Genomic DNA, 27317 nt, shown 5'->3' on the forward strand with positions numbered 1-27317 from the left:
TTCTGGTCAAATTACTCAAAACGCCTGTGCTCATTAGACAACAAATATCAGCAAACATAGAGGCCTCCAATCGAAAACATTAAGCTGCAATACCGTAATAAGGCTTACCACCAAACTAGTATGCAATTTAAATATAATATATTTTTATGTCATGTACCATCACCAGATTCTACTCTTTACTGCAAGATTATAACATGGTGACTTATTATTAGCACAACGACTATAAAAAAAAGGGTGTCATTATAAGATCACAATTAAAGACTGCGAATAAAAAAGGTCCACAGTTTTTTATATATGCATGCCAGCGAAAAATATCAAAACTAAAATATGTTAATTTTCTCGATGTGAATTTCACATAGTAAATCATCCAAAAATATTAATATAAATTAACCCCAAAGACACTCCGGTCAAAAAACATAACCAGCTTCCCCGTGTATGTTCACCCTAAGCAAATCTGTGCATGCAAAGAGAATAATTGGTGCAAGTAGATTAACGGTGATTGGCTCATGCAATTCAGAACAATGCATGTTCATTGCAAAATCAACAACATGAAAAAGCTCGAACCCCGAACTAGAAGATAGAATGTTTTGATGTTAAGGATTACATCAATATGAGATCCAGTACAAATTGGGAAAGAAATATTCATTGGCATACCAATTTGTAACAAATAATGAACCTTTCTGGTTCACGAGTCAAAACAATAAACTTCTTGCATGTTAGATTTTGTATTTCATAAGTTCATGCCTCAGGTGCACTAACAATACTTTTCTATCCAGGCAAAAGCCTCAGAATCACCATATCAGAGCAAGCGTTGAAAATAGGCAATACCTCGATATTCGAGATTGTCACCACAGAAGAATACCAAAAAAAAATTTACACCATTCTTCCTCTGATGTTAATGTTCACATATACATCATCTCGGGTGCACAACTTCAAAGCAGACAAAAGATACAACTCAAATTCTGAAGCATATTCTGACAGATTTTATGCCCAATGCCAGATTTACTGGTATCAATATTTTTACTTAAAAAGTCACCTCCATTTTACTGTGACAACTTCACTGAAAGAATTCAGTATTCATTTGGCCTGATTAGCAAGGATTAAAAAAAGCTGTACAGCACACAAGATCCACTGATTCAACCCCCAAATAAACATAGTCCTGAGAAAATCATAATCTGAGCTAGAAATGCCAGCTAGAACATACATCTTGTAAATATCACTAGAACGGTGTTCATAAGACGATATTAAGACCTAACAGATAAAGCACAGATTAGCAGAAAAATATAGCATGGAAATAAAACCAGAAGCTTGAAACAATAAGCACTGGAGCACCAACTTAACCAACTATTTGATGAGGAATAACACCTCCAGTGGCATCAACAAGCTGTCGCTGCTTAGATGGATGGTCAATCTTACTTCCACTTCCTGATTCATTTCCTCTTGGACCAAAGCTCCCACCACCACGTCCACTGAATCGACCACGCCTAGCATGGCTGTGGTCTCTACCACGATACCCATGACCACCTCTGTGCTCACCTGACCAGGATGAACCACCATGTGGGACAAGGCTAGGGTTTATTTCATGGTTAGCACCATTTCTAGATGCCAAACCTGCCTTTGGTTGATAGAACTCTTGAGGCTTTTGACTTGAGATTGGCTGTGAGTGTACTTGGAAATTTTCTTTGGTTGGATCACTTGTAAATGGTTGCTGTTTGCTTGCATCTTGTCTATGATGCTGGCCAGCTACCAAAGATGACTCTGAATTCCTTGGAATAGTGGTATCAAGCTGTTTGCGTCCCTGTGCAATAGCAGTTTGGGCATGTCCTTCATAGCTATCAGAAACTCGAGAACCAGATCTTGTGCCAGCCCCAGTTTGCTGCCAATGGCCCTGATTGCCCTGTCGACGCTGCTGATATGAAGTAGCATTTGCAAGTTGTTTAGGGTGTTCTTTGTCAGCTACATGTCTATCTGGATGTGTCAACTTTGATTGGTGCTGGGATAAACGGCCAGTCTGTGTTTTATCAACATCAGAGTTTAGACTCTGACTTTTTCCTTCAAATTGATTTGCAGAAACAGGTTGCTGCTGCCTAGAAGAATGGTTCTGCAAGTGCTGCTGCTTTGTTGATGATGGTTGTCCTTCCTGTTGATTACATTGGGTTTTTAAATGTTCAGGCTCTCTAGGTTCTAAGTCGTGTTGCACTTCACTGGAATCCATCTTTATTTGATGAGTATCTTGGCCAGAGATAGGTTTTTGATGCAAATGGTGCTCTTTATGATCTGTTGATCCTTGTGGCTTTGGAGTCCATGCAGATGACCTAGGTCGCTGGTTAACAAAACTCTGTTCAACACGGTGATTTTCCTCACCTTCCTCACTCGCTACAGTAGCTCTATTGAACTGATGGTTTCCTTCCATATAAACTTGTCGAGTAGAAAACTTTTGCGACTTTGGTCGAGACCTATTTGCCTGATAGAAACGTTGTTCATGCATGTTCTGATCTCTCTTATAAGCCAGCTGAGGCTCCTGATCCTTTGCAGAATTGCTCGTCTGCAAATTAGGCACTGATGCAAGTTGTGTACTCCAATCTGCTTCACCCTGAGAAATTTGTTGCTTGTTTGATTGTGCAGCAACAGAATTCGGCAACTCTTCAACATGTCCTTGTTTTTGCATGTCTGGCTGGTGCTGTTGAGGATGGATTTCAATACCTTCTGACTTGACGCCCTTAGTTTCCATATGAACGAGTCTTGTTCTGGAAACAGACACTTCATTCGCTAGCAAGGGCAGAGCATTTTCAACTTCAATGCTCTGGGGAGTATGAGACACCTTGATATTTTCTCGGGTTTCATTTGAATTTCTCTGACGCCATGAACCATTTTGCTTTGCCTGTTTTCCAGATATATGCCCTTTATTTTCACCAATGGAGGAATGCTGCTGTTGTGTTTCACTAGTGAGCACATTCTTCGCCATACCTTGCTTGTGTCGCTGATCCAATTGATCTGACGCAGAAACAGATGAACCTGTCACAGAATGTTGGCTATTCTCATAATGCTGTGCTTGTTCCTTTGCAACAGGTTTTGGGACGTAACGCTCTATTTCCGCTCTCCTATTTTTAATTGGGTTTTGTACTACCACTTCACTACTATTAACTCCAGAAGGTTGTACCTCAATTTGATCCAATTTCTGCTTGTCATTTGTAGTGACTTGATTATTTGCTGCTGCACGCACTGGGGCCCACACTTTGGCTTCACTTACCTGGGACTTATCAGACACTCTTGCTTCTTGTGACACTCTATATGACCTCTTGGGAATGTGAGACTTCACTTGAGTAATCCTTCCGGCAGAAGTATCATCTGTTGATTGCAGCAGTCGATGATCTACTGCAGTAGCATCCAGGGTATCATGAGACACACTGATATCATTTCCACCATTTTGTACAGAACCGAGTTCAGATTTTATATTCCGCATCTCACAACCTTTCTCCACTTGCTCATTAGTATTATTAATTACTAACCCTCCTCCATGTTTTGAATCCCCAGAAATGTTATTTGATTGCAGGGCCACAATGTGATCATCACTTGATGACCCTGTCGAACTCACAGTTACAATTGACTTATCATTCTTATTCTTGCTTTTTGCATTTTTACTATTTTTTTTCTTGCGAGGTATTGAACCATCACCTCCACTAGTTAAAGTTTTAGAACTCTTCTCACCAATACAACTACTTGGAGCTTGTAAAATGTTACTCTCAACAGGTAGACTGACAGAATTTTCGCCATCCAGTGAAACAATCTGCTCTGTTTTATCAAAAGTAGCTGATTGGAGACTAGAGGATTTTTGTTCCACAACATATTGTTTTGCCTTCTGACGGAAAGGAATTTGTTTCAGAAATTCAGACTGATTAAGTTGGCCAGCAACTGAAGGAGTATCTAATCCTGTTACAGGAATGTCCTTTTGCAAAGCTTCAGTTGTGCTTGGTGAGGTTAAAATGGAAGTAGACACTGGCACAACAGGTACAGGAGTCATGGCAGCATTTTGCAGAGAACTAGTTACAGGATTGCATCCCCTTTGTTTCAAATGGCTCTTCTGCTCATCTGTTTTCAACTGGTTTTTTGGTTCTTCCCTGCTCACATTGCTAGGCCTGCGAGAATTTTCTCGTTTTGCTCTATCAGTTTTTCCACTTTTCACAAGGGCATCACTGGCATTCTTTCCAAGGCTTCCTGGCATTTCAGATGGCTCTGATACTTGACCTGGGGGAATTTCACACACAGCATTATTATTAGGAACACAGTCTGCTCCTCTCAGATTGTCATTCTGCTCTCCAATATTGCTAAAACTGCCTGCTTGATGTTTCTGTATAGCTTCAGCTATTACTTCGGAGCCACTTAATGTTGCAGATGCCATGTTTTCACTTTTAGGTTTTGCCATATCCTGAGGTGTTGCAATCGCCAAAGCCTGATTCCGCCTATTCAGCTCTTCCAACTTTAAAAGGGCCCTAGCCTTCTGTTCTTTATTCCTCTCCTCTTCTATTCTTTGCAGCTCCTTTGCACGTTGTACAGCAGCTTCTTTGAGCCTTGCACGCTGCCAAAAAAAAATGTTAATACTTAAAAACTAAGATCTATTCAAGGTCAAACCAACATCATGACATCACACATTCAACAAGAACAAAATTTATATCAGATGAACCTGTGCCTCATAATCACAGGAAGCGGGATACTGCTGAATATGAGATTCTCCTGCTGGTTTATCTCCAGAATCCTCAGGGCCAATTGGAACATCATCTGCCATGGAATAACTAACTGTATGTTTATTACCATGAGCACTGTTAGGTTTCGCGGCTTTCACTGCCGACTCCACTAGAGGCACTTTCCTTTTCCATTCACTTTCTCCTTCATGGGTATTAAACCTGCCTTTGGGTGTATGACTTTCTTTTTGTAAGGTCTCTTGAATTCCTTTGGGTCCTTGAGTACTGTGTGCTTGTGGCACTGCTCCTTCAGTATCCAGTGTATTTTCTGTTCGTTGATTATCACTACGCTTAAGTAACTGAACTTTATCACTGATCTTGGGAGTTTCAAGTGCTAAATTATTTGATCCTGCTGCACTGGATAAACCACCTTTTGATTTAAAAGAAGTATCCAATACTAGATTTCTTTCTGGTACAGGCATTGCGGCTACAGAAATTCTATTAGACCCATCTCTGGGAATGTGTTCATTGGATCCTTTCAATGGTGTTACCAAAACCTGTGCCTCTTGGCAGAGGATATTGTTACTGCTTGTGAAAGAAGCTTCTACTTTTTGTTTAGACACATTCTCTCCAGACTTTACATCCTCTTGTTGCAATTTCTCAAATGTTGATACCACTTTCTTTTCATCTTGGGGTAAGACACCAATTTTTGCGGGATGTTCCAATCCAGTTTGAAAATGATCCACCAAATGTCCAGCCCTGTTTGGGGCAGTTTCTACAAAATCACACTTCCTATCTTTATTCAAATCTTCAAGCACAGAGGACTTATTACAATCCATACCATCTTTAGATTTAACTTGAATGTATTGTTTATCACCTAAGTTTGTCTGCTCAGCAACCCTTGTACCATTGGCCCCTTTCTCACGGTTCTTGTCTAAGACTGAATTCCTTATATCTGCATATTCTCGGCTTGATAAAGCATCTTCATCAAAAACAGGCTTTGAAAAATCCATTTTCTCATCACTACTAACAGTTCCCCAATTTCGATGACCACTAGGAGCTGTCCTTAAATTGTCTTTCTCACTTTGAGGATGTCCAGCAGAGAAAGAGGAGTTTCTCCTTGTACTTGAATTTTGGGGATACATTGGATGACTATTGTCACTAGAATTATCAGCATCTTTAGACACCCACATATCAACCTGCTTTGGGTAAGTCTTATCTGTCCCTTCAGAAGCAACCCTACTATGAGATGTCAAATCATTCTGTTCTCTTGATAACGCATGCAAAGCTGTTGGGCGTAAACCAGATCCAGGTCCATTATATGGAATTCGGGGCCCATCAACAGGATGACCCTGATAATGAGGATATCCACCATAAATACCAGACCCGCCCCCCATCCTCGTCATTGCCATTTCTCTTTCATCAACATTCCGATAGCGAGAACCAGGGATTCCCCGAGGTCCATAATAACCATCAAAAGGTAGTTGATTGGGATACATATTATTGCCAATAGGTACACCGGGACGACCTGCTACCATAGGCTGTGCCCCATATGGACCATACATTTCACCCTGTCCTCCATACCCGCCAGGTCCATGTGGCCTTTGAGCATATGGTATGGGTCCATATTCAAATGCTGAACGTATATAACCAGTTGCTGGAAATGGAAACCCGCCTTGTCCTCCAGGAGGACCATAGGGAGCAACTGGAGGTCCAGCCCTATGCCATTCTTCTTCTGTTAGTTTTGAAGCTGTGGGGTTGTTAATCCCATCGTCATAATGCCAGGAATCAACTGTGTGTATAAATGTTTTCCTATGAAATCCTTCCTTGGGCATATGTCCATCATTTGGAGCTAACATATCCCTGGGTCTTTTATCCTTACCTGCAGATGCTTCATCTGAAGTACAAAGCAAATCATATTACAGGTTAATAAGCATTGTATTGATTCCCTTGAACAGCTAAGATTCACACGAGAAAGACTTTTTGCCATTTTCTTGAGGCAGATTGGACAAAGGAATGGGATGCTCACCACTCCATTCAGCCAGCGAAGGCTTTAACTTCTCCTTTTGTGCCAAACCTTCAGAAGTCAACATTGGTCGTGTGGCAGAAGCATTGCCTGCCATCATTAGCTTTTAAAATCAACTGCACCTTACAATAAGCCATTCATAAAAATAACACAAAAGTAGCATTTTTATAATGCAAGTTGTATTATGGTATAGGCTATGCAATCACAAAAAATTTACTGTCATCAATCTTCATTTTACTTGGTTCTGGAAAATGGTATACCTTGCTGTGGACGCAAATCTGGGTTCTTGTCAGACCCGAGAGTAGGAAAATCAACAGATTGCAGAGTAAACCGAGCAGGCTGAGGATGATTCTCTCCCTACAGAAGTGAAAAGAAACAAACAACCGACAATAAGAGATTTAAAAAGTCAATGCCATCATCACATAGAATTTGGAAATGGCATAGCATTGAGGAAATCAAATATGAAAATGTACTGTATTTGTCAGATCAATGCATTATATTAAAAACAAACTAGAGACAGAAAATCAGCTTTTAGCACTTCCATCCAACAAAAGTAAGTTTTGTGATCTCAAGAGGCATTACCAGCTTCTGGCAAGTTCCAGATCCTCCCCATGGACCATTTGATTCAGCTGATGAATCTGCGAAACGAGAGAGGTGTGAACTCCCTGGTCTTGACTCTGCACTACAAGGACGAGTTAATGTTGTTTGTGAGTGACCCATACCCAATGCCCCTGATGCAGATGAGGGGCGGCTTGATGCATAACTCCACGCATTTGGAGTAGCAGGTTCATGAGAATGGTCACTTCCTGCAGTTGATGGACGAGTACCACTTCCTCCAGATGAAGGACGAGCTATATTAACATTTGAACGGTTGCCTGCTAGTCCAGCATTAGGAGGAGGCGATGACGAAAATGAAGCAGCTCCCCAAGCATTAACAGTAGCAGGAGGTGATTGGCCAGTGGTGCCCCAGCTAACAGTACCCCTGAGAAATATTTATATTGTAGGTGCTATCAGTATGGAGTAAAAGATCTTTTCTTTTAGGATGTAGTATAGAAGTAGAAACTGAAGTTCACTGCACTACTGCATGAAGTAAATCTCACAGAAAATATTATGATGTCTGCAATGCTAACAGTACAGCACGCACTAATATAGCATTGATTCATTAACTTTCTTACACACAAACACTCAGTCTCAAATGAGATATTTAAAGCAAAGAGCAAAAAAAGATATGCCCAGTGTCTTTAGGGGTTAGTAAGACATTACAACAACTATCTTAAGGACTTGCACGCCAGATTTTGATTCTGGTTTTGCAATGTCAGTGTGTCCATACAAACATTTTCAAGTGATTAAAAACTCAAGTTAAATGAGGAACACACTAAATTGTGTCAGGGTGACACGAAGCCAAGATTTACTATATTTGACATGATATCCATACTCTGTTATTACTACTTGTATGGTAGCAGAACAGCCCATTGTAGTGGCCACACAGCTACCTCACAGAAACTGTGTAATAGCCACTCTGGCACTCTTCACTGTTTTTCACATTCCATACTTAGGCTTCTCCAAAGCAATACCCAATCTTCTCAACTTTATCAATTAAGGAGTCCTCAACTTTATCAATTAAAGAGCCGATTGTTATTCCAATCACCAAAAACCATAGGTCACAGCAGTTGGCATCTACAGTACCATATTTAATCTCGCAAATCTCAATTACCGACTTTAATGTTAAAAATATGTATGCATCTTCCATTCATATTCCCTTATCTGCACTTTTTTCAAGTTAGCAGTAAAAGGCTTCTTTGAGTTCTTTTAATGCAACAGAGCAGATGTTTTGTTTATTATAATAGCAGCTATTGTCTACCACAAAGACCTTAGCTTTGTCTGCAAATAATCACATCTCAATGGGGGTTACCTGCTTTTCTTACTTCCTGAGAAAGATACCTTTTTTTGTTTGGAAGTTCCATCTCCAACCAGTAATCTCCAGAATCCTTTCTCTCAGTATAACGTAAAATAATTCTGAGCCTACTGATTCAGATTTTTGAATTTTCTTGTTTTTAGCTCTTTCCCCAAATCAAAGCAATACTGTCTAGTCAAACACAACATCTTCACCTGATCTATAATCTTTTACAAGATCTGCATTCTTAACCTTGAATGCTTTTGTTGCCACCTATTTGAATCTTGTATCATGTGTCAAATGGCAGAAAAAAGTTTGAATAATTCCATTGTTTTTATTACTTGCATTTCTCTACTTTTCATTGACCCCAATCACCCATGAGTAGTGCTGCCCTGAACTTCATTTTGGTGTTGCCCCAAACCCCTAATCAAACGATAAGAAAAATATAGGCCAATGATGAAACACAATAATAAAAATCTACAGAATGCATATTCTTCTTTGAAAATATCTGCATACTCACAATCAAAGCCACAATCAAGGATTATCTTGTTTCCTAAAATCAACTTGTTTAGTATACGAGGACTGTCTTAGCCAAAGTTGGCATGCTATAGTCCTTATACTACTGAATATATGTTAAATCATAGTTGGCCAGAAATGTCCTTTTCAGAACACAAATCGTGTCAATCATGCCTTGCACAGACAACTGGTAGAATAATACCATCTATTAGTATCCTCGCTAAAGTAAAAATAACCATTTATCTTTTTACTTTGCCACTATTCTTCATTAACGAGCTTGTCAACAAAACATACACCATTAAGGTTTCAAAGAAATATTACACATATTAGTCATTGAAATACAAGTAAATATCATGGCTACATCATCATCCAAGACCTCTTTTGCGCCATAGTATTATAGTTTTAGTTTTAGTATTTGCTTTGATGTCAGAGTTCCATATTTTATGAGTTTTGTATAGAGTTGACAATATTTGTATATCTAACTCTGCTACAATTTGTGATTATACATAAGCGATCAATGTACAATTGGCTGTGTGATCAGAGTTAATTTGATGATGTTATTGCGTCTTTGAGGGCTATCTATTGATGGTGCATAAAACAAGTTTTAAATCCATCAAAAATTCAAATTATTGGATTTTCAAGTTGCCAAGTTTCCTCCCGAGTCCAAGGCCAAAATCAGCTTGCTGATCCCAGGTGAGTCCAAGTCTCGTAACTATGACCTCAGCTTCAATTTAACCCTGCTTTCACACCCACACCTACACTTGCACTTCGCCTGTCCTGTGCTCCCTCACAAATACTCAGAAATTATTTGGATTCTACCACAACTCCAGGCATGCACAAAATTGCATCCTCCTCAATCCCGATGAACTCTTTAAGTGCATCATGCAATTGGATAGTAACTCACTTCCACTGGACCCACTTCAAACATATAGTTTGTTTCAATCATCATCTCACCAATGTTCAGGGCATAAAACAGTTTAGTCACACACAGCTTTCAACATCAATAACATGGTGGTCTTCTCTTCTCCACTCTTCTTTCATCCCTACAAAACTTCATTGACAATTTCTTTAGTGCCTCCGATTTTTAGAAGACGAGATAGAACTATCACTCCCTACACAATAACAAATCACTTTCACCTAATCCATTTCAAATGGACATGTTGTTTCAATCATCATCTGGTATCTCAATAACTCATGCATTCTTTACAGGGTGCAAATTCACTTTAGTTAAACACTTCTCAGTCTAGAGAACACACTTATCTTCTCCAATCTTCCATCTCTACAAACTTCCTTGATAATTTTTTTGGTGCCTCCAATCTTTCTGACTGCCCCGGCTTATAATTGAACAGATCACTAACCTCCAAACATTGTGATCTCTCTTTATGATGATCTAATTACCTACTGTACAATATTATTTATGTGTTGAATACTTCCATGCCATGTAATAAACATCCTCCCCATGTCATAATAGATCAGGTGCTCATATGGTAAAAACCCACACTGTATCACAATAGGCCCGATGCTAATATGGTAAGAAATAGGATGGTCACACTAAGTGAAAACTACTCCAAGAATGTACTCCAAGATACAAGAGATCAAAAAGTGCACACAATGCCACATAAAGCAGAAGATGTACCCAAAATCAAGTGTCTTTAAGTCACAGGATTCATCCTTTAAATATCAAGATTACACTAAATACGCCTTACTTGTCTCCTCCCATATTCCATTACTGTCATCAAGCAACATCTCAATTTCTTATATTAATAGCTTTACTTGCTTTCTAAGGAAAGCTGTTTTTTCTTGCTAAATAAAAACTATTGTGGTGAAATCTCAGAACTCCAAGCCCTATGCTACCACATCACTATGGCTGACAATGAGGTAATTCAAACACAAACTATTGTACCCTCAAACCATACAGTTCCACTCTTTATAGAGCTACTCACCATTTAATACAGGACCTAACCTTACTTATTAATACAATAATGTCAGTATCTTCTGAATAAAACTCAAATCTTTAAATAAATCAAACAATGGGAGTATGGATTTCTGATTTTTGCCTCTCAAAATAAGTGTGTGTGTCTCTCTCTCTCTCTCTCTCTCTCTCTCTCTCTCTCTCTCTCTCTCTCTCTCTCTCTCTATATATATATATATATATATATTTGATTTATGACTTTGGCCTCTAAAATAAGTGTGTGTGTGTGTGTGCGCACGCGTGTGTGTCAACAAATTGCAAGACATGAAACAAAATCAGTTGGGAATTTGCATTACACGTGTTCATAGCATTAGGATGGAATATTTTAGCTAAACTAACTTACTCATGTCTTCAATGAATCCTGCATTGTTTCAATTGTTATTCCACTAAGTATTTTCTTTCTTCTATAGCATTACCTCGTATTTGAAACCACAGCATCCTAAATTGCAGGATGTGTGTGTACATACAATTTGAAAGCCACAAGACAGTGTAGCTCGTTAATTTGCATTATGCAATTGTTCATAGCATCAATGGAATGGTTTAGATAAACTTTTATCCACTGCCGACTTCAGTGAAATCTTGCAAGGTTTTCAATTAAATTCCACCTAGGATTTTCTTTCCCACAGCATCCTAAACTGTATTTTATAATTCAAACAACCTAAATTTTAAAAGCACCTTACTAAGCTCACTGCAGAGCAAAAAAATAAAGCCATTTGGTACAAGGCCAGATTAGACAGCATGTAATAATTATATAGAAAATATCCACAAGTGTAAAAATTGTAACCTTCTATAGTTACGGAATAATTTCTGAATATCCTTTAACAAAATTGTTGATAAAAGTGCTAAATATTCCAACAACATATAGGTACAAGAAACCATCATTCCAAACAACTAGTTATAAAGTGCTGAAAAAAAAACATAATTACAAGTTGATTTGAGTTTCATTTTCTCACTTTGGTACAATCTCCACATTTGGGTCCAGCCCACGATTCTCCAACCTGTATAATATGACACAGAATACTAAGTAAGAATAATTATGTTAAGATGCATACTACATTCGCACATCACATTCACTTGACATAACAAGGAAGATGTATGATCAAACATATCATTTATATCTGCATATATTTACAACTAAGAAACGATACCTCTGACTTGGTAGATTTAAAGGTTTTGGGACTTTCCCCAAAACAGTCATGCCACTCCTGCGGGCAGAGACCCCCCTAAAACAAAAGTTATCATAGAAACATTAGCTACTGAACAAATTCTTATGCTAACCAAAAGAAATATAACAAAAGTTTAGTTTGTCAACTAAAGACAATTTAAAATATGTCTGATTTATTTCATACTTAGCTTACAAGAATAAGTCACAAATACAGTCATTTGGATAAGAGAAAAACTTATACTTTTGAAAACGGAAACAGAAGCAGATCTATGGATTGAAATGGAAAAACGTACTATTTGCTTCGAGTAAAATTATCACAAACTCCAAAGACACTTAAAGAAGAAATGCTTGTGATAGTAAAAAGCTGTACCAAAATAAACTAATAAGTATCCAAGCCCAGAGCTGATCAGTCCACAGATTTAACTTTTGAAAAAAAAAATAACAAGGTTTATTTTCATAGTTTCCACAACACAATAGCAAACATCAGAAGATTCAATTAAAAAATGCTCCATGCATGTCTCCATCCATAAAGCTGTAAAACTATTACATCCATTGGAACTGAACATAAATGAGTTCCTTAATGCACCCATCAGTGGAATTGAAACAATAACAGCTCCATGTGGGGGAAGAGTGGCGATTGAACAGCAAGAAAAATCTAATTTGTAATATTGCAACTGAGGATAAAGAACAGGATCACAAGTAGCAGCACTATCTATAAGCAAAAGACATCACTTGAATGCCAAGCACTCCCACACATGACAGCATTAAAGAACTTCTGGATACAAGAAACCGCATAGCTTAAGCATATTTTAACATAAATCTGTGCCATGTGAACACATCCCTGGCCCTCAAACAGCTGTCCCTAAAAACCTCCAAGTCTTTGAAATGTTTGCAAAACGAATTGCAGTAATTGGTAAACTTTGTAGCCGTTTGGCAGTCTCCAAGACAGCTAAGATATCTGAGACGTCCCTCAAACATCCAGGGGAAAGCCAGACATCCCCAACAAGGTAAGTCCTATAATGCTTTAAAAAGAAATCATTGATGACATTAATTTAGATTCATAACTCATGATGAAGTTATATAACAGCTAACACAGCAGCAATTATTTGAATTTCCCATTTCTTTGTTTAAGCGTTAACAGAGGTCTCAAACAAAAAAAATGGTATGTAGTTGGTGCGCAGACTTCTGCAGACACCATGCAGCAGCATATTGATATTGCCCTGTAAGAATTCTGTACCCATCCCCAAACACCCAGTACCATAGGAATAAATACTAACAATGATGAAAATATAGCACAATTCTTTTTGCATTCTTTGCTAGCCAATTACTGCACTGCACATATGGCAAATTTCTCTCTGAGCAAAATGTTTTCAAGTAAACACACACAAAAGTCAGTTACAGCAGAACCTGCAAAAAAGCATTTAATAATTTGCAGATAGTTAACTATTTCCAGTTTGAAGAGAAAAAAGTAAATAACTTCTGTCATGTATTTTGGATATAGAAGGAAATGAGATAGAGGGCATTTTTATTATACTGAACAAACATGCAGCACTGTAGCAAGTACAATAGATTCTTTAGGGAATATTGTTTGCCGAAGGCACCCAATTGTAAATCTATTCCATTTGGACAACAAAGTTCAATGTTCAAATTAGAGACAGGGAATTGCTTGACAAGCAACCTGTGTTAATTTAAAGATTGTGAACCATTTTCGAAAATAAGAATATAACTTCTGTCACGTAAGTAAATAACTTCCGTCATGTATTTTGGATATAGGAGGAAATGAGACAGACAGCTTTTTTGTTATATTGAACAAACATGTAGCAATGTAGCAAGTACAATAGATTCATTCGCAGATATTGTTTACTAAAGGCACCCAATTGTAAATCAATTCTTTTTGAAAAATGAAGTTCAAAGTTAAAAATATAGACAAAGAATTGCTCATGAGCAACCCATATGCTCTAACACCTTAGAAGATCTGAATATAATAAGATGTTTCCCAGGGACACGTCCCCCCCCCCAAAAAGCCAGCATTTTGGGGATGGGGACGTCCCCATCCCGGGGACTTCATTGGGGACTTGCATTTGTCACCAATTTTTTAACACAAAAAAATTTTTAAAAAAACAAAAATGTCACTTTTGCCATCCCCGTCCCCAAAATCGGTGAAAAAAATTGCCATCCTGGAAACCTATCCCACTGTCCCCTGCCGTCCCCATCCCGGAAACTCAGGGGAAAGTCTCAATATATCATCCAGTTCAAGAACATAGATTCGCACTGATATCTCGGTTCCAAAGAAATATTCCACACAATTCCGTTAAAATATACAACAGCTAAGTCTGTACTGATGCAAAAACTGAACATATTCCCCTTGTTTGTGGCAAAACTTTGCACATGCAGCTCATTCACATTACTTCCCCAGCATTGCAAATCTTACGGGTGAATAAAATGTGGATGAATAGATCTGGGTTCAAAAATAACTATTGACAAAGTTCTGAAGAATGTAAACAACTGGCTGAAGGAAAAGATCAAGTGAGTGTAACTGTGTAGGGAAGCAGCAAAATCGCATATCAGCTATTTAGAACTCTGTAAGTAAATGAAATAACTGTAATATGGTCAACATCTTCACTCAAAGTAGGCTAGCTAATTTGCCTAAACATTTTCTCTTACAACAGGCAGTGTGGCTAGCTAATTTGCCAATACAAATATGGGTTTGTGTAGGGGTAATGGGTTTCAAGGATTAAACATTTTGTTTGACCCTACTGTTAGTTTGAATACATCCATACAACAAAACCACTATTACTAATAAAATAAAAAATAAAAAAATCTACACAATATAAACAAAATTAACCATCCTATCAATGTTCTGTGCTAAATATAGACAAAAACTAATAATAATAAAATGTGATTGACAATTGATAATACAAAAAAAAAAATGACTCATGGTGTATGACAATTGCTTAGGATTATGCTATCTGCTCAAAATAGTAAAATTCAAAATACTACATAGTAATGGTCATACTCAAACTCAGGAACTTCATGAATAATTCATAATATTGATCTTCATTAAAAACATCCAAACCAGTAATTGGCTTACTAGAACCAAATACAATAGGACTAGCAAGCAAATTGAATTTACTTTGCAATTATTTATTTTGCTTTGAACTTTCTAGACTAGAACACTGTTTATTATGCGAGTCTTGTGCCCAGGGTAGGGCAAGAACCCAAAATGTTCCCAGAACACCACTAGATATGGAGCATACAGGGCTGTACATGATAACATAGACAGAAATGGTAAAAGAATCCCAATGAGCACTATCAGAAAAAATTCTGGCTGGACCTCGTCTAAATTACAGTAGTAAGTAAAAAATAACAATGATTTCATGCCATATAACAACAACATTTTCATTGGTGATGGAATTAAAGAGAATATAAACCATCATATAGATCTCAACAATGCATTGCAAGTTTAGGTAATTATAGTTTGATGTGGATACAATATTAAACCCAATGGCATACCATGGAAGAAGAGCACCATTTAATAATGTAAATTGTGTTATTTGACTCCTTTCTATCACAGATAGTCTAATGTTTTGCCAGTTTTAACATCAAAGCTTGATATATCATTGGGGCACTGCTTGTTTCCAATTTTATGACCCCATAATCTATTAGCCTTACATGACCTGCAAAAGCTTTCTTGTGTTTCAAAACTCTAAGGTTACTCCTTTTATATTCTGCCTTTCAAAATCCATTCGATAGCCATGAACAAGTTCTTTAAGGATTGTTATATTATGCAATTGTAGACTGATTCTCTACATAAATGTACAGAATCAAGAACCATGTTAAGTTCATGAAGGATTGTGCTATTGTGTAAGCTTATTCTCTATGTAAAACTATAGAATGGCTTAGCTGCACATATCTCATCCCTCTAAAAAGCTTTAAAAAAAAGGAGTTTCCATATTATTCTAATGAACTATAGAGTCATTCCAACCATTACCTCAAATACACTGAATTTACATTGGACATCACTCAACGTGATATCATTGGAGCTATTGAATGCCTTTACAACCTTTAGGTGGGCATTGCAACAAATTCAACTTTTTAAAGCAATTGCTTAGAATTTTGTAAAATCAGCATAAAAACATTTATTCACCCAGAGCACTGTCAGGAAGCATACCCAGTTTGCCTGCTGTGCCCAGGATGGATCCCTAAAGTGGCCTACTTAAACAAACCCAGTAACATAGAATTTTTCATCTAAAACAAAAGGGAATTTCCTCTCAATTTAGTAAATGACACACAGCATCCAATAAATCATAGATGAAAAAAGCTAAAAACTAGCACTTGCACCAAAAAGAGATGCAATGGATAATGTACTGGAGAATACAAATCAAAGATTGTCAAAACGAAATTCAAAAGTGATAATAATTATTAATTTACAATATCTCTCAATAAACAGTTGAGATTTACCTTGCAATTTCTCTATGATCTTTTACTATATAATATAGCCTTTTACACAATGCAAAGAAACAATTAGATTACAAGATAGCCTACATTGATTTGGCTTGATTTTGATCATTGATGTGTGTTCTTTGCTGTTAGCGTTCACCTTACGAAGATGGTGTCAAGATGAATTAAAGGTAATTTCTGTAAAATAAAATTTCAGACAGTATAATAACTGGAATTCATGAAATAGAATTTGACTGAAGTAAATATTATCATGAATTAAAGGTAATTTCTGTAAAATAAAATTTTAGACAGTATGATAACTGGAATTCATGAAATAGAATTTGACTGAAGTAAATATTATCATACTTTGTTGTTGACATAGACTAAAATGTTTTAAATCTATTGCAAATATTTGTAAGATGTGTCCCAACTCCTATGTAATACATATTGGAGGCTTCTACTCCAAAAATATACAAACAAAATTCAATATCTGAATTGTCCACAGTACTTTAACTCGCTCACCTGCTAATTGTTGAATGATTTTATTTACGATTTTTTTAATTGTGTTAATTAGTTTTAATTGTAACATAATAATTTAACATTTTTTATTTTGATAGTGTTAACCAAAGAAGATTTGAATATGTAAATCTATTATTTTACTGAACTATATAGTGCTATTATATTACTAATTTTTTTATTAAAATGGTAGTGTACCTTAGTATATTATCTAATTTTAATTTGTACAATTACAAGTCTTTTTTTTATTATTATTTTATTACATTAATGCTACAACAATAATATTACAATTCAAAACTATTCTTAATGAAAATATTACAATCAAAATTTATATTAGTTATTATATTATTGGTGTTAAAAAATAAATTTATCCTACTATTATTAAAAAAATTTGCTGCAATATTAATGTTGAAAACTTTTAAATACTTTATTGTTACTAAATTCTATTAATAGAACTATATTGAATACTTTTCACGTATTACCAATTTATTAATCCTATTAATTAAAAATTCTTTTGAAATAATAACATTTACTAAATTTTAATTTGAAATTATTTTGTTGTTATTGAAAATGTTATTAAAAAAGAAAAATCTTTTTAGTTCGGGATTTTTTTGTAATTGTGATACTTTATATTGATTGTGATAGAATAATTTAACATTTTTTATTTCAACAATGTTCTCAGTTTGAATGGTCCTCTGCCTTCCCTAGCTCAATTTTAGAATTTCCTCATCATTGGCTTTGCTTAAAAAAGTCTTGTATTTACTTAGGATTATGAATCATTGCCCCCTCAATCATTTTGTGGGAATTGTGGAAGGAACACAATAGAAGAATCTTCCAAGATAAGAGGCACGAGGTTAGTCAACTTTTAAACAAAATCGAAACTTCAATCGCTGAGATATCTAATAATCACATCAAACATGATCTTGGTAAGGAAAAAGCTACGACTTATTGGAACGAGGAACAACAAAGGAAATGGCTAAGTCTTAAGCTACCTCCTTGTACTGGTCCAGGAGTAAAATGTTGATATTGTGGCGACTAATCATGTACTGGGTGTTAATGTTGTGTCGACTGCTCATGTGCTTTTTCTGGAAAAGAAAACTAACATTGTAAAACCTTAGAGGTTGCCCTAAAACGCTATTATAAGTGGTTGAGATGCATAATGCATTGTAATGTTGGTGTACGTTTTTGCCAGATAATAGAAAGGTTTAAGGCTGTGTAGGTGGATGTAGCCCAGGTTTTGGAATGAACCATGTTAAATCTGTGTTAACTGTGTTCATTTTGTTTTCTTAACACAGTGTTCATTTTGTTTTCTTCTTATGTTTTTGCATGTAATTGTTTATTCTTATATTGTTCTGGATCTGTCAAACCCTAACATAAAATGCTGACAAAGAAAGAGAAATGAGCGCTCTTGGAAACCGGCTTTACATGGACGTTTTAAGTAATATTTAGATGGTGTGTCAAGAGGTAACCCAATTGATGTTGGTATTGCTTGTTGCATCCATAATGCACTAGGGGAAGAAATTGCAACAATAGCCTATAGGTAAAGAGACAAATAATTGGGCTGAGCTATTGGCTGTAGTTGAAGGACTCGATCTATGCAAGGTAATGGGTATTCATAAATTAGAAATTGAAGGTTTTTCAGCCATCATCATTAATACAATAAGAACTGAATCAACTACCAAATAGAGACTTAATTTGTTACTATCCAAAACTCTTCTCTTATGTAAATCCTGTGATAATTTAAATTTTAAATCACATTTATAGAGAGGCCAATAAAAGAGTGGATGAATTGGCAAATGTAGGGGTTTATTAAGGAACAGCTAGTAACATGTCTTAGGGATATTCGTTGGCTTTTATTACAGACCAAAACTCTAATTATTTTCCACAAACCTTTAATGATGAATAATTTTAAAACTTTTAGGGTAGATGGCTTAGTAATTAATTCATCTCAGAGTTCCAACATGTTTAATCATGTTTAACCTTGGGAATACTCCTTAGTGGTTGCAAAATAAACTCTGAATTTTGATGAGTGGTCTAACTGTGAATTTTGTCTTTATGTTTAAATATTTTAAGGAATTATAAACTATATTTTCAGTCAGAAGGATGATTGATCTCTTCTTTATATCTATATTTTTTCACATTACTTCTATCCCTATGTTGGCAAAATAGAAGGCGATTTTTGCAGATATTAGGATCTTAAGCAAGGATTCGATTTGAATTTTGTAAGGCTCCAATGAAAGGATAGGCTGTTTTATTGAAATGCACATCTCTCTTAAGCTGAGCAAATTATGAATTCATATTTTACTTTTGTAACTGAAAAGGCCAAAGGCCTATTACTGATCAAAAAAATTTACAAATGTTAACTAAAAAAGATTTGAATTTGCTATTTAAAATATTATTATCAAAACCTAAATCTTTTAGTAATACACTAAGTAACTGGTTTTATAAATAGACTCCAATAATTTGAGACCTATTATTTTATTAACCAATATTAGTGCTTTTATATTACTAATTTTTTATTAAAATAGCAGTGAATCTTAGCATATTATCTATTTTTAATTTGTAGTAATATTAAGTTTATTATTATTATATTAATGCTACAACAATAATATTACAATTCAAAACTATTGTTTAAAAAAATATTAAAATAAAAAAATTATATCAGTTATAACTTATTATTTTATTGTTTTTTATTTTTTATTGTTATTTAAAAAATATTCCAATGTTCATATTGAAAATTTTGAATTTTATATTATTTTCTTGTTACTAAAATTTATTAATACATTTATATTTCATCCTTTTATCCCGTTTTTATCTATCTATTAATTATATTAGTTAAAATATCTATTTAACTATTAATATTTATTAAAATTTTATTTTTTATTTTTTATTATTTTTGGCAAAAAGATTATGTAATAGATTTATATTCAATAATGTGCTTCACCTTTTATTTAATTTTTTTACTTTTTAATTTGACATTTGACATTTAGTATTTAACATTTTAATTATGGTCCTTCTAAAAAATTGAACACTATTATATGATTGTTATTGTTCTATATTATTTTATTTTTAATATAAACTTATGAAAATTAACATTTAGTATATTTAAATTTACTATTATTTTATTTTATTAAATTGTTCATTTTTTGTATGGTAGCATGATGTAGCTAATCCTTCCAAAAGGTTGATTATATTTTTTCTGTCAATTTGATAAATCCAATTCAGCTCAAAGTTAATTGTTCCACATGTTAATATTTACCATCATTTGCTGTGCACTAAGTTTTGTCATTATTTTACAACAGTGCCTTTATTATAATTATGCTTTTTCTTTAAAACCTCTATTGATTATAAATAACTCGTAACCAGTCACTGCTTGCTGAATATTCCAAACATTTTTCTTTTTTGAATTTATTCCCAGTGAAAATTCTGACAGAAAACGCATTGGTGAGACACAGAGAACGCATGAGCCAATGCAGTTTCTTTTTCTCTGCCAATTCATTTGTCTTTTCACAAAGTAAATTCCAGGAAGAAATCTGCAACAAGAAAATGCGCAGATCTGAACAGCAGTATCACTGCTTACGCCCCTAAATAGCCAATCTTTCCCCATTCTTTCTTTCTTCTTTGTAGACAAGCCGATATGAAGAGACACTCACAAACATATCTCCCAATATGAGGATTTCTCCACCAGCAATCTTTTACCAGCATCACTTTTTCCTTCCTCCCAGGGTGAGGAATTAAAAACTGCCAGGAGGTTTCTCCAATGTAATAACCTATAAGCTAATCATAGTCGGATGACATCACTATTGCATTAAGTTGCCCCAACCTTGCTTTTTCTCTACATTTCAATATTTTGTTCAATCTGTATTTCAATACCTGACAAAACCAAAACCAGAAATAGCATTGTATTGGTCCAGTATTTTTTGTTCTATAAAGATTACTGAAATAACAGAGATTTTCAATCTGGGCAGTTTATTTTAAAGTTTTGGATATCCTTTGGGTATGACCCGAACCTGTGCCCATATCAAAAGAACTGAGTAACATGGTAGAAAAACATAGAGCAGGTGGACACTAATAAAAGGCCAGAGCAAAGATATTGATAAAAAACTGTCCTACAGCTTCATCAGTAACCTCTACTGAACCCAAAATAGTTTGGGTGTTCCCATCCTGTGCAATCCCTGGGCCTGATCTTTTAGACCGGTACATCTGAATGGTGAGGCTCAGATCACTCCATGGCGGAACCCAGAAAGTCCCACAGAAACTTAAGAAAACATTAAAACAGAGTTTTTCTAGTTTACAGTGAAGCCTAACCAACCCTAGACCTAGGAATGAATTGTTTAAGAAATTTTAACTTGGTTAAAAGGGGCTTATGAACAATAACGTGTAATGAACATGGAGGTCCTAGTTGCCTCAGGGCATTAATTTTGACTTGGTGGCCCCGAACCTTGCACTGGGACTTGTATTCATACCTTTGACCCCACAGCATACATCCATCAAATCTAGTTTTAAAAGCAGAAAACAATTGTTCCCAAACTTGTGTGCCAGATGAGAAAGAAGCATTTTTTCCTGAGCTTTTGAATTATTACATTTAGATCTAAATTAATTGAGTTCCATTTATGATATACAATTTTGGTTTACTTAGTCAATCACAATTTCAAGTTATGCAGCTATGACAAACCATTTTGAACTACCTTTAGCATTTATGATTTGACAAGTGGCATTGCACTATCAATTGCATAGTTGGCATAATTGCCGAATACTCAGCAACTTTCTACTAATCACCGAGTTCTTGACCCAGGCAAGTTTTTGTTGATTTTAATCGCCACTCGGCTGGGCAGAATAATCGCCAGTTTTTTGCAACTAATCGCTGTTTAATCACCGAGTTTTAATGCCAGACTCGGCTGCATGACAGACAGCAAATTAAATGGCAAAAAATCATTTTTTTGGTTAGCCAGTTCATTTTCAGCATTTGGAGGCTTGCCACAGACTTCTTGGTCACGTTCACTCCTAGTGTGGGGGTAACTCTTTGAGACCTAGACCCCCTCTCTCTTTTCTACTGATAGAGCTGGGAAGAAAAAGATGTGATTGTATTGATGTATTTAATATTTACTTCTAGTTTGACAGAAACTATTTCCTAGTTTGCTTCCCACCATCAGCATTCTGAATGAGAATGTAATTTTGTACCCACTACATATATATATATATATATATATATTGCTTGCTTCTTTTGTGTTCTCTTTAATTAACTCATTACATGCATTTTCTTATTGAATTTTGCAAAAAAAATAAAAGTATTTTTAATTAAACTTGAGCAGTTTTTTAGATTCCCGAGTTTTTTTGGAAAACTGGCCGATTTTTTTACCAAATAAACTTTTTGGGGCTTGGCAAGTTGTTGCCAAGTAAAGAGTTTTCCAACTATGATCAACTGTCAATTTATTGGATGCAGAATCCTGCATTCAATTCTGTTCATATTTTAGCAAGTTATGGAAATAAATAAAATATAGTGTACATCTAGCTGTACAAAGATCTGCCAAACCTTGGCAAAATTTGGTGAGCCACTGAAACCAAACAAGCAACACAGGCAAAAAGTGAAAAATAGTAGATATTTACATAAATGCAAATACAACAAAGAGAAGACTAACCACAGTATTTCTATTAATCTAAAAGCCAAAAAAAAATGAGCATCTAATTGTGGCTCAAAGATTTTATACAAACAAAAGCAAACAAAAACAAGACGTAGAAGACAAATGCAACTGATTACCTTCTTTCTCCAGTTAGCATGGCTGAAGTAACCATTTACTCCAGCAAATTTGCAAGGCTGTTCAGATCCTCCAAGTAAAGAGCCTGCAAAAGACAGACAATACCATGAACTCAAGGTGCACTCTGGTTAGCAGTGGAGATCCATAATATGGAAAATATGTTAAAGGATGTTTTATTATTCTATTACGAAAAAATAAACAAAATGTTTAACTGCCTATATTGATAAATCTCATAACAACTTGCACTTGATAATTTCAGTGCAATAAGGGATCAGCAGAACTGCTGCATTTTCTTGATCTTAGTAAAATTGAAAATACAATACTGGCGACCAAGTCAGCTTCAAAAGGCAAGCAGCAATTGGCAAAGTGCTCGCCAGGAAAGAAAAAAAATAAGTGTAATTCTAACTTTCTTATTAGCAAAGTAAACTAAAACACGCCCAAATTGGGGACCTAATAGACTTACCAGAGTATATCAGATTGTGAAATCTGAATTCTTTAATTGGCATTTTGTTCTAACGTAGCACATCAGCAGGTATTAGGATCACCAAAAGAATCAGTTTGTGATTATAAATGTACAGGATATGTCTTCCTTATTGTTAAGATGTGTATTGTTGATGCCTCGTATAACAATCAAAGGCCTTGCAACATCACAGTTTTTTTCAATTTAAAGACAATATTAATAATAAACTCCCATTCGAGTATTGAATGACTGCTTTATTAAGGGAGAGTGCAATGGTTTTTCTCGTCAGTTTCAATCTCTATAAGATGTTTTGACTGTACTTAGCACCTTTAATATGTCTCAGGGTGTTTTTTCATGTTTGAGATTGGTTACAAACTTACAACTTACAGGTTGGCATGTCCTACTTCCCTTTACAAGAGGTTGGCCTGTCTTCCTTTAATGTGTCTTCTTTGAGCTTTTAGCAAAACAGTTGATCTCAGGCTCTGTTAATATCTCAATATCATATTCTGCGCTGCCAATCTTGATTCTCAGGTTTTAACCAGACACCAAAGGGAATGTTCATGCTACTCATTTTCAGAAATGTGTCATATCATGGAAAAAGTGAGCAGCAGATGCGCATCAAAAAAACATGCCTAAAGTAGATCATACATATATGTCAAATGTCAACATTCAATTATTTTGCCATAAACAAGCAAAAGGAAACTTTTACTGAGGCAGGCCAGGTAGAAAGTGCCCCAGCTCAGGCATCTGGTCTGTAGTAAAAGTACCGTGCATCACACTTCCTTACTGATCAAATATACATAAAAGGAGTGTCAACTTCTCTTTTACAACCAATTTAACATTTAGTCAATATTGACAAAAAGAAGTGGATGATAGATAAAATACTCAGGAAGTTGAATAACCAGATCAAATGGCACTTTCTTTAAATTGTAGAGAAATTGAATCTCCTAATCTGGAATGATATTAGAAAAATGGTAAACAAATCTATGAATAATCTGGTTTATCTGCTCACTTTTCAGTTTTCTGCAAACGTTCTATGATAGCTATCTTCTGATTAACGTAACAAGATTTGGGGCAAGTCTTTGATGTATAAATATCTTGTGCACGCCATTTTTGGCAAAACTTGAACAAGAATAATTGATCTAATAGGACGGTAGGAACAAAATATATCCAAATACAGAAGTTGCAAAGTCTGTACCTTCATATTCTTCATAGCTGATATATGCTCCAATAATGTATACCAGGTAGTTCATTACAAGGAAGTTGAAACAAGTGCAAAGTTTGGTCTTTCAGGCAACAGTGACAATCTCGATTCAAAGAAAATACATAAAATGATAGTGTTTTAGAGAATAGAGTTCGGTACAAGAGAAAAGAAGCTAAAAGCGTAAAGGAAATCAATCACATCAAAATTGGGTTTCCTTATAAGGTTATTTAAAGTACAGGGATCTTATGGATAAATCACTAAGTAAGACAGAACGATAGCCCAGAATGGGGATTGCCATTGTATTTTATTAAAGCTTGTTATCCTTTCTAACGACATTCATGGTGAAAATTAACATAATGGGAGGGAACCCAAAAACCACGCAATGTTGGTACCGGACCGAAAGATACCACAAACATCAGATGAGGTATGGCTAGCTAGCATAATCTACAACCTCAAATCGAGCAAGAATGCGATTCAATTACTAAATTGAGGGCGTGAGTGATTCCTATTTCGAAAACGAAGAGTATTTGAGCCCTAACATGCCATATGACCTGATAGCTTCTTCCAGAGGATGTCCAAAGTTAAGTTTACGCTAGTACCAAAAGAGCGCCTGAGTTATTATCGGAAAAAATACACAAATTAAGGGCTAAAGATATCTGAAACCTTTAAATTGGTTAACTTTCCTCTATGGTAATTCAGTATCCATCACCTCGACGATAATCTTGGACAAAATTACCCCGCTCTAACCTAGGTTAAGTTTTTTCTCTATTTGCAACCAAAAAGCCCTTACCTAGGGTTAAACAAATACCCGCTCCCACTGCCATGATTTGTTTCACTTTACCATGTTTTCTTTCTTCGCTATGTTTATGGGCAGTAGGATCTAGGTCAAATAAGTGTATTGCCTTGCAGAAATCTTCGTTGAATTCCAGAATAACTTTTTCTTTCATTGTAGATAAACTTCATGTTTGTATAATTCAATGAATTCATCATGAACCGCTACAGATTTATCCAAAATCAGCTTCGAAGACGTGAATTCAAAGTTCATATTGATGAACAGACGGTAAGAAAAGAATAAATTTAGAGAAAGTAAAAAATCTAGGGTTTAAGTGTACCTGACGGCATAGAAAACAATGGAAGGGATGCGGACGGAAAAAATATCCCCACTGCTAAAAACCCTGTTAAGAGGCCCTGCTCAAATGAATAGATCGGCAGATTATACAAAAAAGAAAGATCGTGGGGGCTCCTGTTTTTCTTTTAATGCATTTAATGTATCCGTGTGAGATTGATTATAAATAGGGGAGTTTATCGTTGCATCATATTTGTATTTGATATAACTTCTTGCTTCTTTGTCTTGTAAAAAGAAAAAACGCTTAAACCTTTGAGGGAGGAGCTAAAATTGTGTTCTCCCCCCGTTTTGAACATCCTTCATACGCCTCGTCTAGTTTTTTTTTAATTTGTGACATTTTTCTTGCTAGCATGGCATCAAATAAAAGTATGGTTACTTGTTAGGGATTTGTATTAAATTTGTGAGGATGTGATTCAAAATGTGTTAATTGAGAGGAGAAGATCTAATAGGGAAGAGAAGTCAATGAGTGAGTGCAGTTTAAAAAGTAATTATTATTTTAAATTAGTATATGAACAAAATAGATTAATAGTGGTGCATTAAATTTGTTATACTAAAGTATATTTCAAAAAAAAATGCATTTATTATTTTAAATCAATACATAAATAAAATCGATCAATAGTGGTGCATTAAAAATGTTGTATCAAAGCAATTAATTTTGATGGGGCTACCCGAGGTAACCTGGGCATATCTGGATGTGGATGTATTGCACGGGATCATGAAGGCAATTATGTAGCCTCTGTTGCAAAAAGACTAAGGGATGGAACTAATAACGTGGCAGAATGTGAAGCGACAAAAGAGGTCATTTGGTTAGGAGTCAAGTTGGGCGTCAAACGACTGCACTTGGAAGGAGACTGAAAGATTATCATCAATGGGATCAAAAAAGGCAAACTAGAGTCTTGGCATCTCGATAAGCACATTAACCAAATTAAGTGTCTTTTGTTGGAGTTTGAGGACTACATAGTTTCCCATGTCTATAGAGAGGCAAATGTGGTGGCCGATAAATTGGCCAACCTAGGAGCGAATGTCCCCTTTGGGAAACAAAATGAAATTTTTGAAGACTTTGGTCTTCTCAAACTTGATTGAAGATGGTGTGTTTTAGTGGCATCATATCTACCCACCTCCTTTTGAAGGGGTGAATTATAATTATTAACCCCTGATCGAGAACACTTATGAACAAGCGATCTAATACATGTGACAAAGAATTCGCACGCAAGAGGATTTTGAAATGTGTGCTTCCAAATCCTTCGTGTGAGTATTTTTAAGTAGGAGAAGGATCTCATTTTTTGCAAGCATTCAAGCAAAGTTTTCTGAAATGGAGGCCAATTTCACCTTGGAGTCAGATAATCAAACACAGGCTTATGAAGGCAAAATTTTAGTGTGGCACCTGAAGAACGTATTCCTCATTGAAGACCAAGATTTCATTAGTTTTGCTATGGAGATTTTCGGCCCGGAGTACTTGGATTCATATTAGAGAAGGAGGACCAATTTGGACATAGTCTCACTCTCTGTCACTCTGGCTTTGCTCATTGGTGAGACAAAAGAGGAAATTTGATGAGCCATAGC

The 27317-nt window shown here is 35.6% G+C and overlaps 1 protein-coding gene across 2 annotated transcripts; it reads right to left on the reverse strand.

Moving 5' to 3' along the window:
- Nucleotides 1–571: 571 nt before the first annotated feature.
- On the reverse strand, nt 572–26016 carry MOS1 (modifier of snc1). 2 transcript variants are annotated; one of them, XM_089820575.1, is made up of 10 exons: nt 25741–25906; nt 22967–23049; nt 16798–16890; nt 12236–12310; nt 12041–12085; nt 7288–7687; nt 6966–7062; nt 6709–6795; nt 4682–6576; nt 572–4576 (listed from the first exon to the last, which is right to left on the reverse strand). In XM_089820575.1, coding segments are annotated over exons 3-10 (5841 nt in total). In that variant the 5' UTR covers nt 16800–16890; nt 22967–23049; nt 25741–25906; the 3' UTR covers nt 572–1336. The 2 variants fall into 2 exon arrangements, with proteins under 2 accessions (XP_089676701.1, XP_089676700.1); XM_089820574.1 differs by lacking the exon at nt 16798–16890 and having other exon boundaries at nt 25741–26016.
- Between the last annotated feature and the right edge of the window lie 1301 nt (nt 26017–27317).

This window comes from Cupressus sempervirens, chromosome 3 (genome assembly GCF_028749045.1).
Source record: "Cupressus sempervirens isolate cs-2001-9-10 chromosome 3, ASM2874904v1, whole genome shotgun sequence".
Lineage (NCBI taxonomy): Eukaryota > Viridiplantae > Streptophyta > Pinopsida > Cupressales > Cupressaceae > Cupressus > Cupressus sempervirens.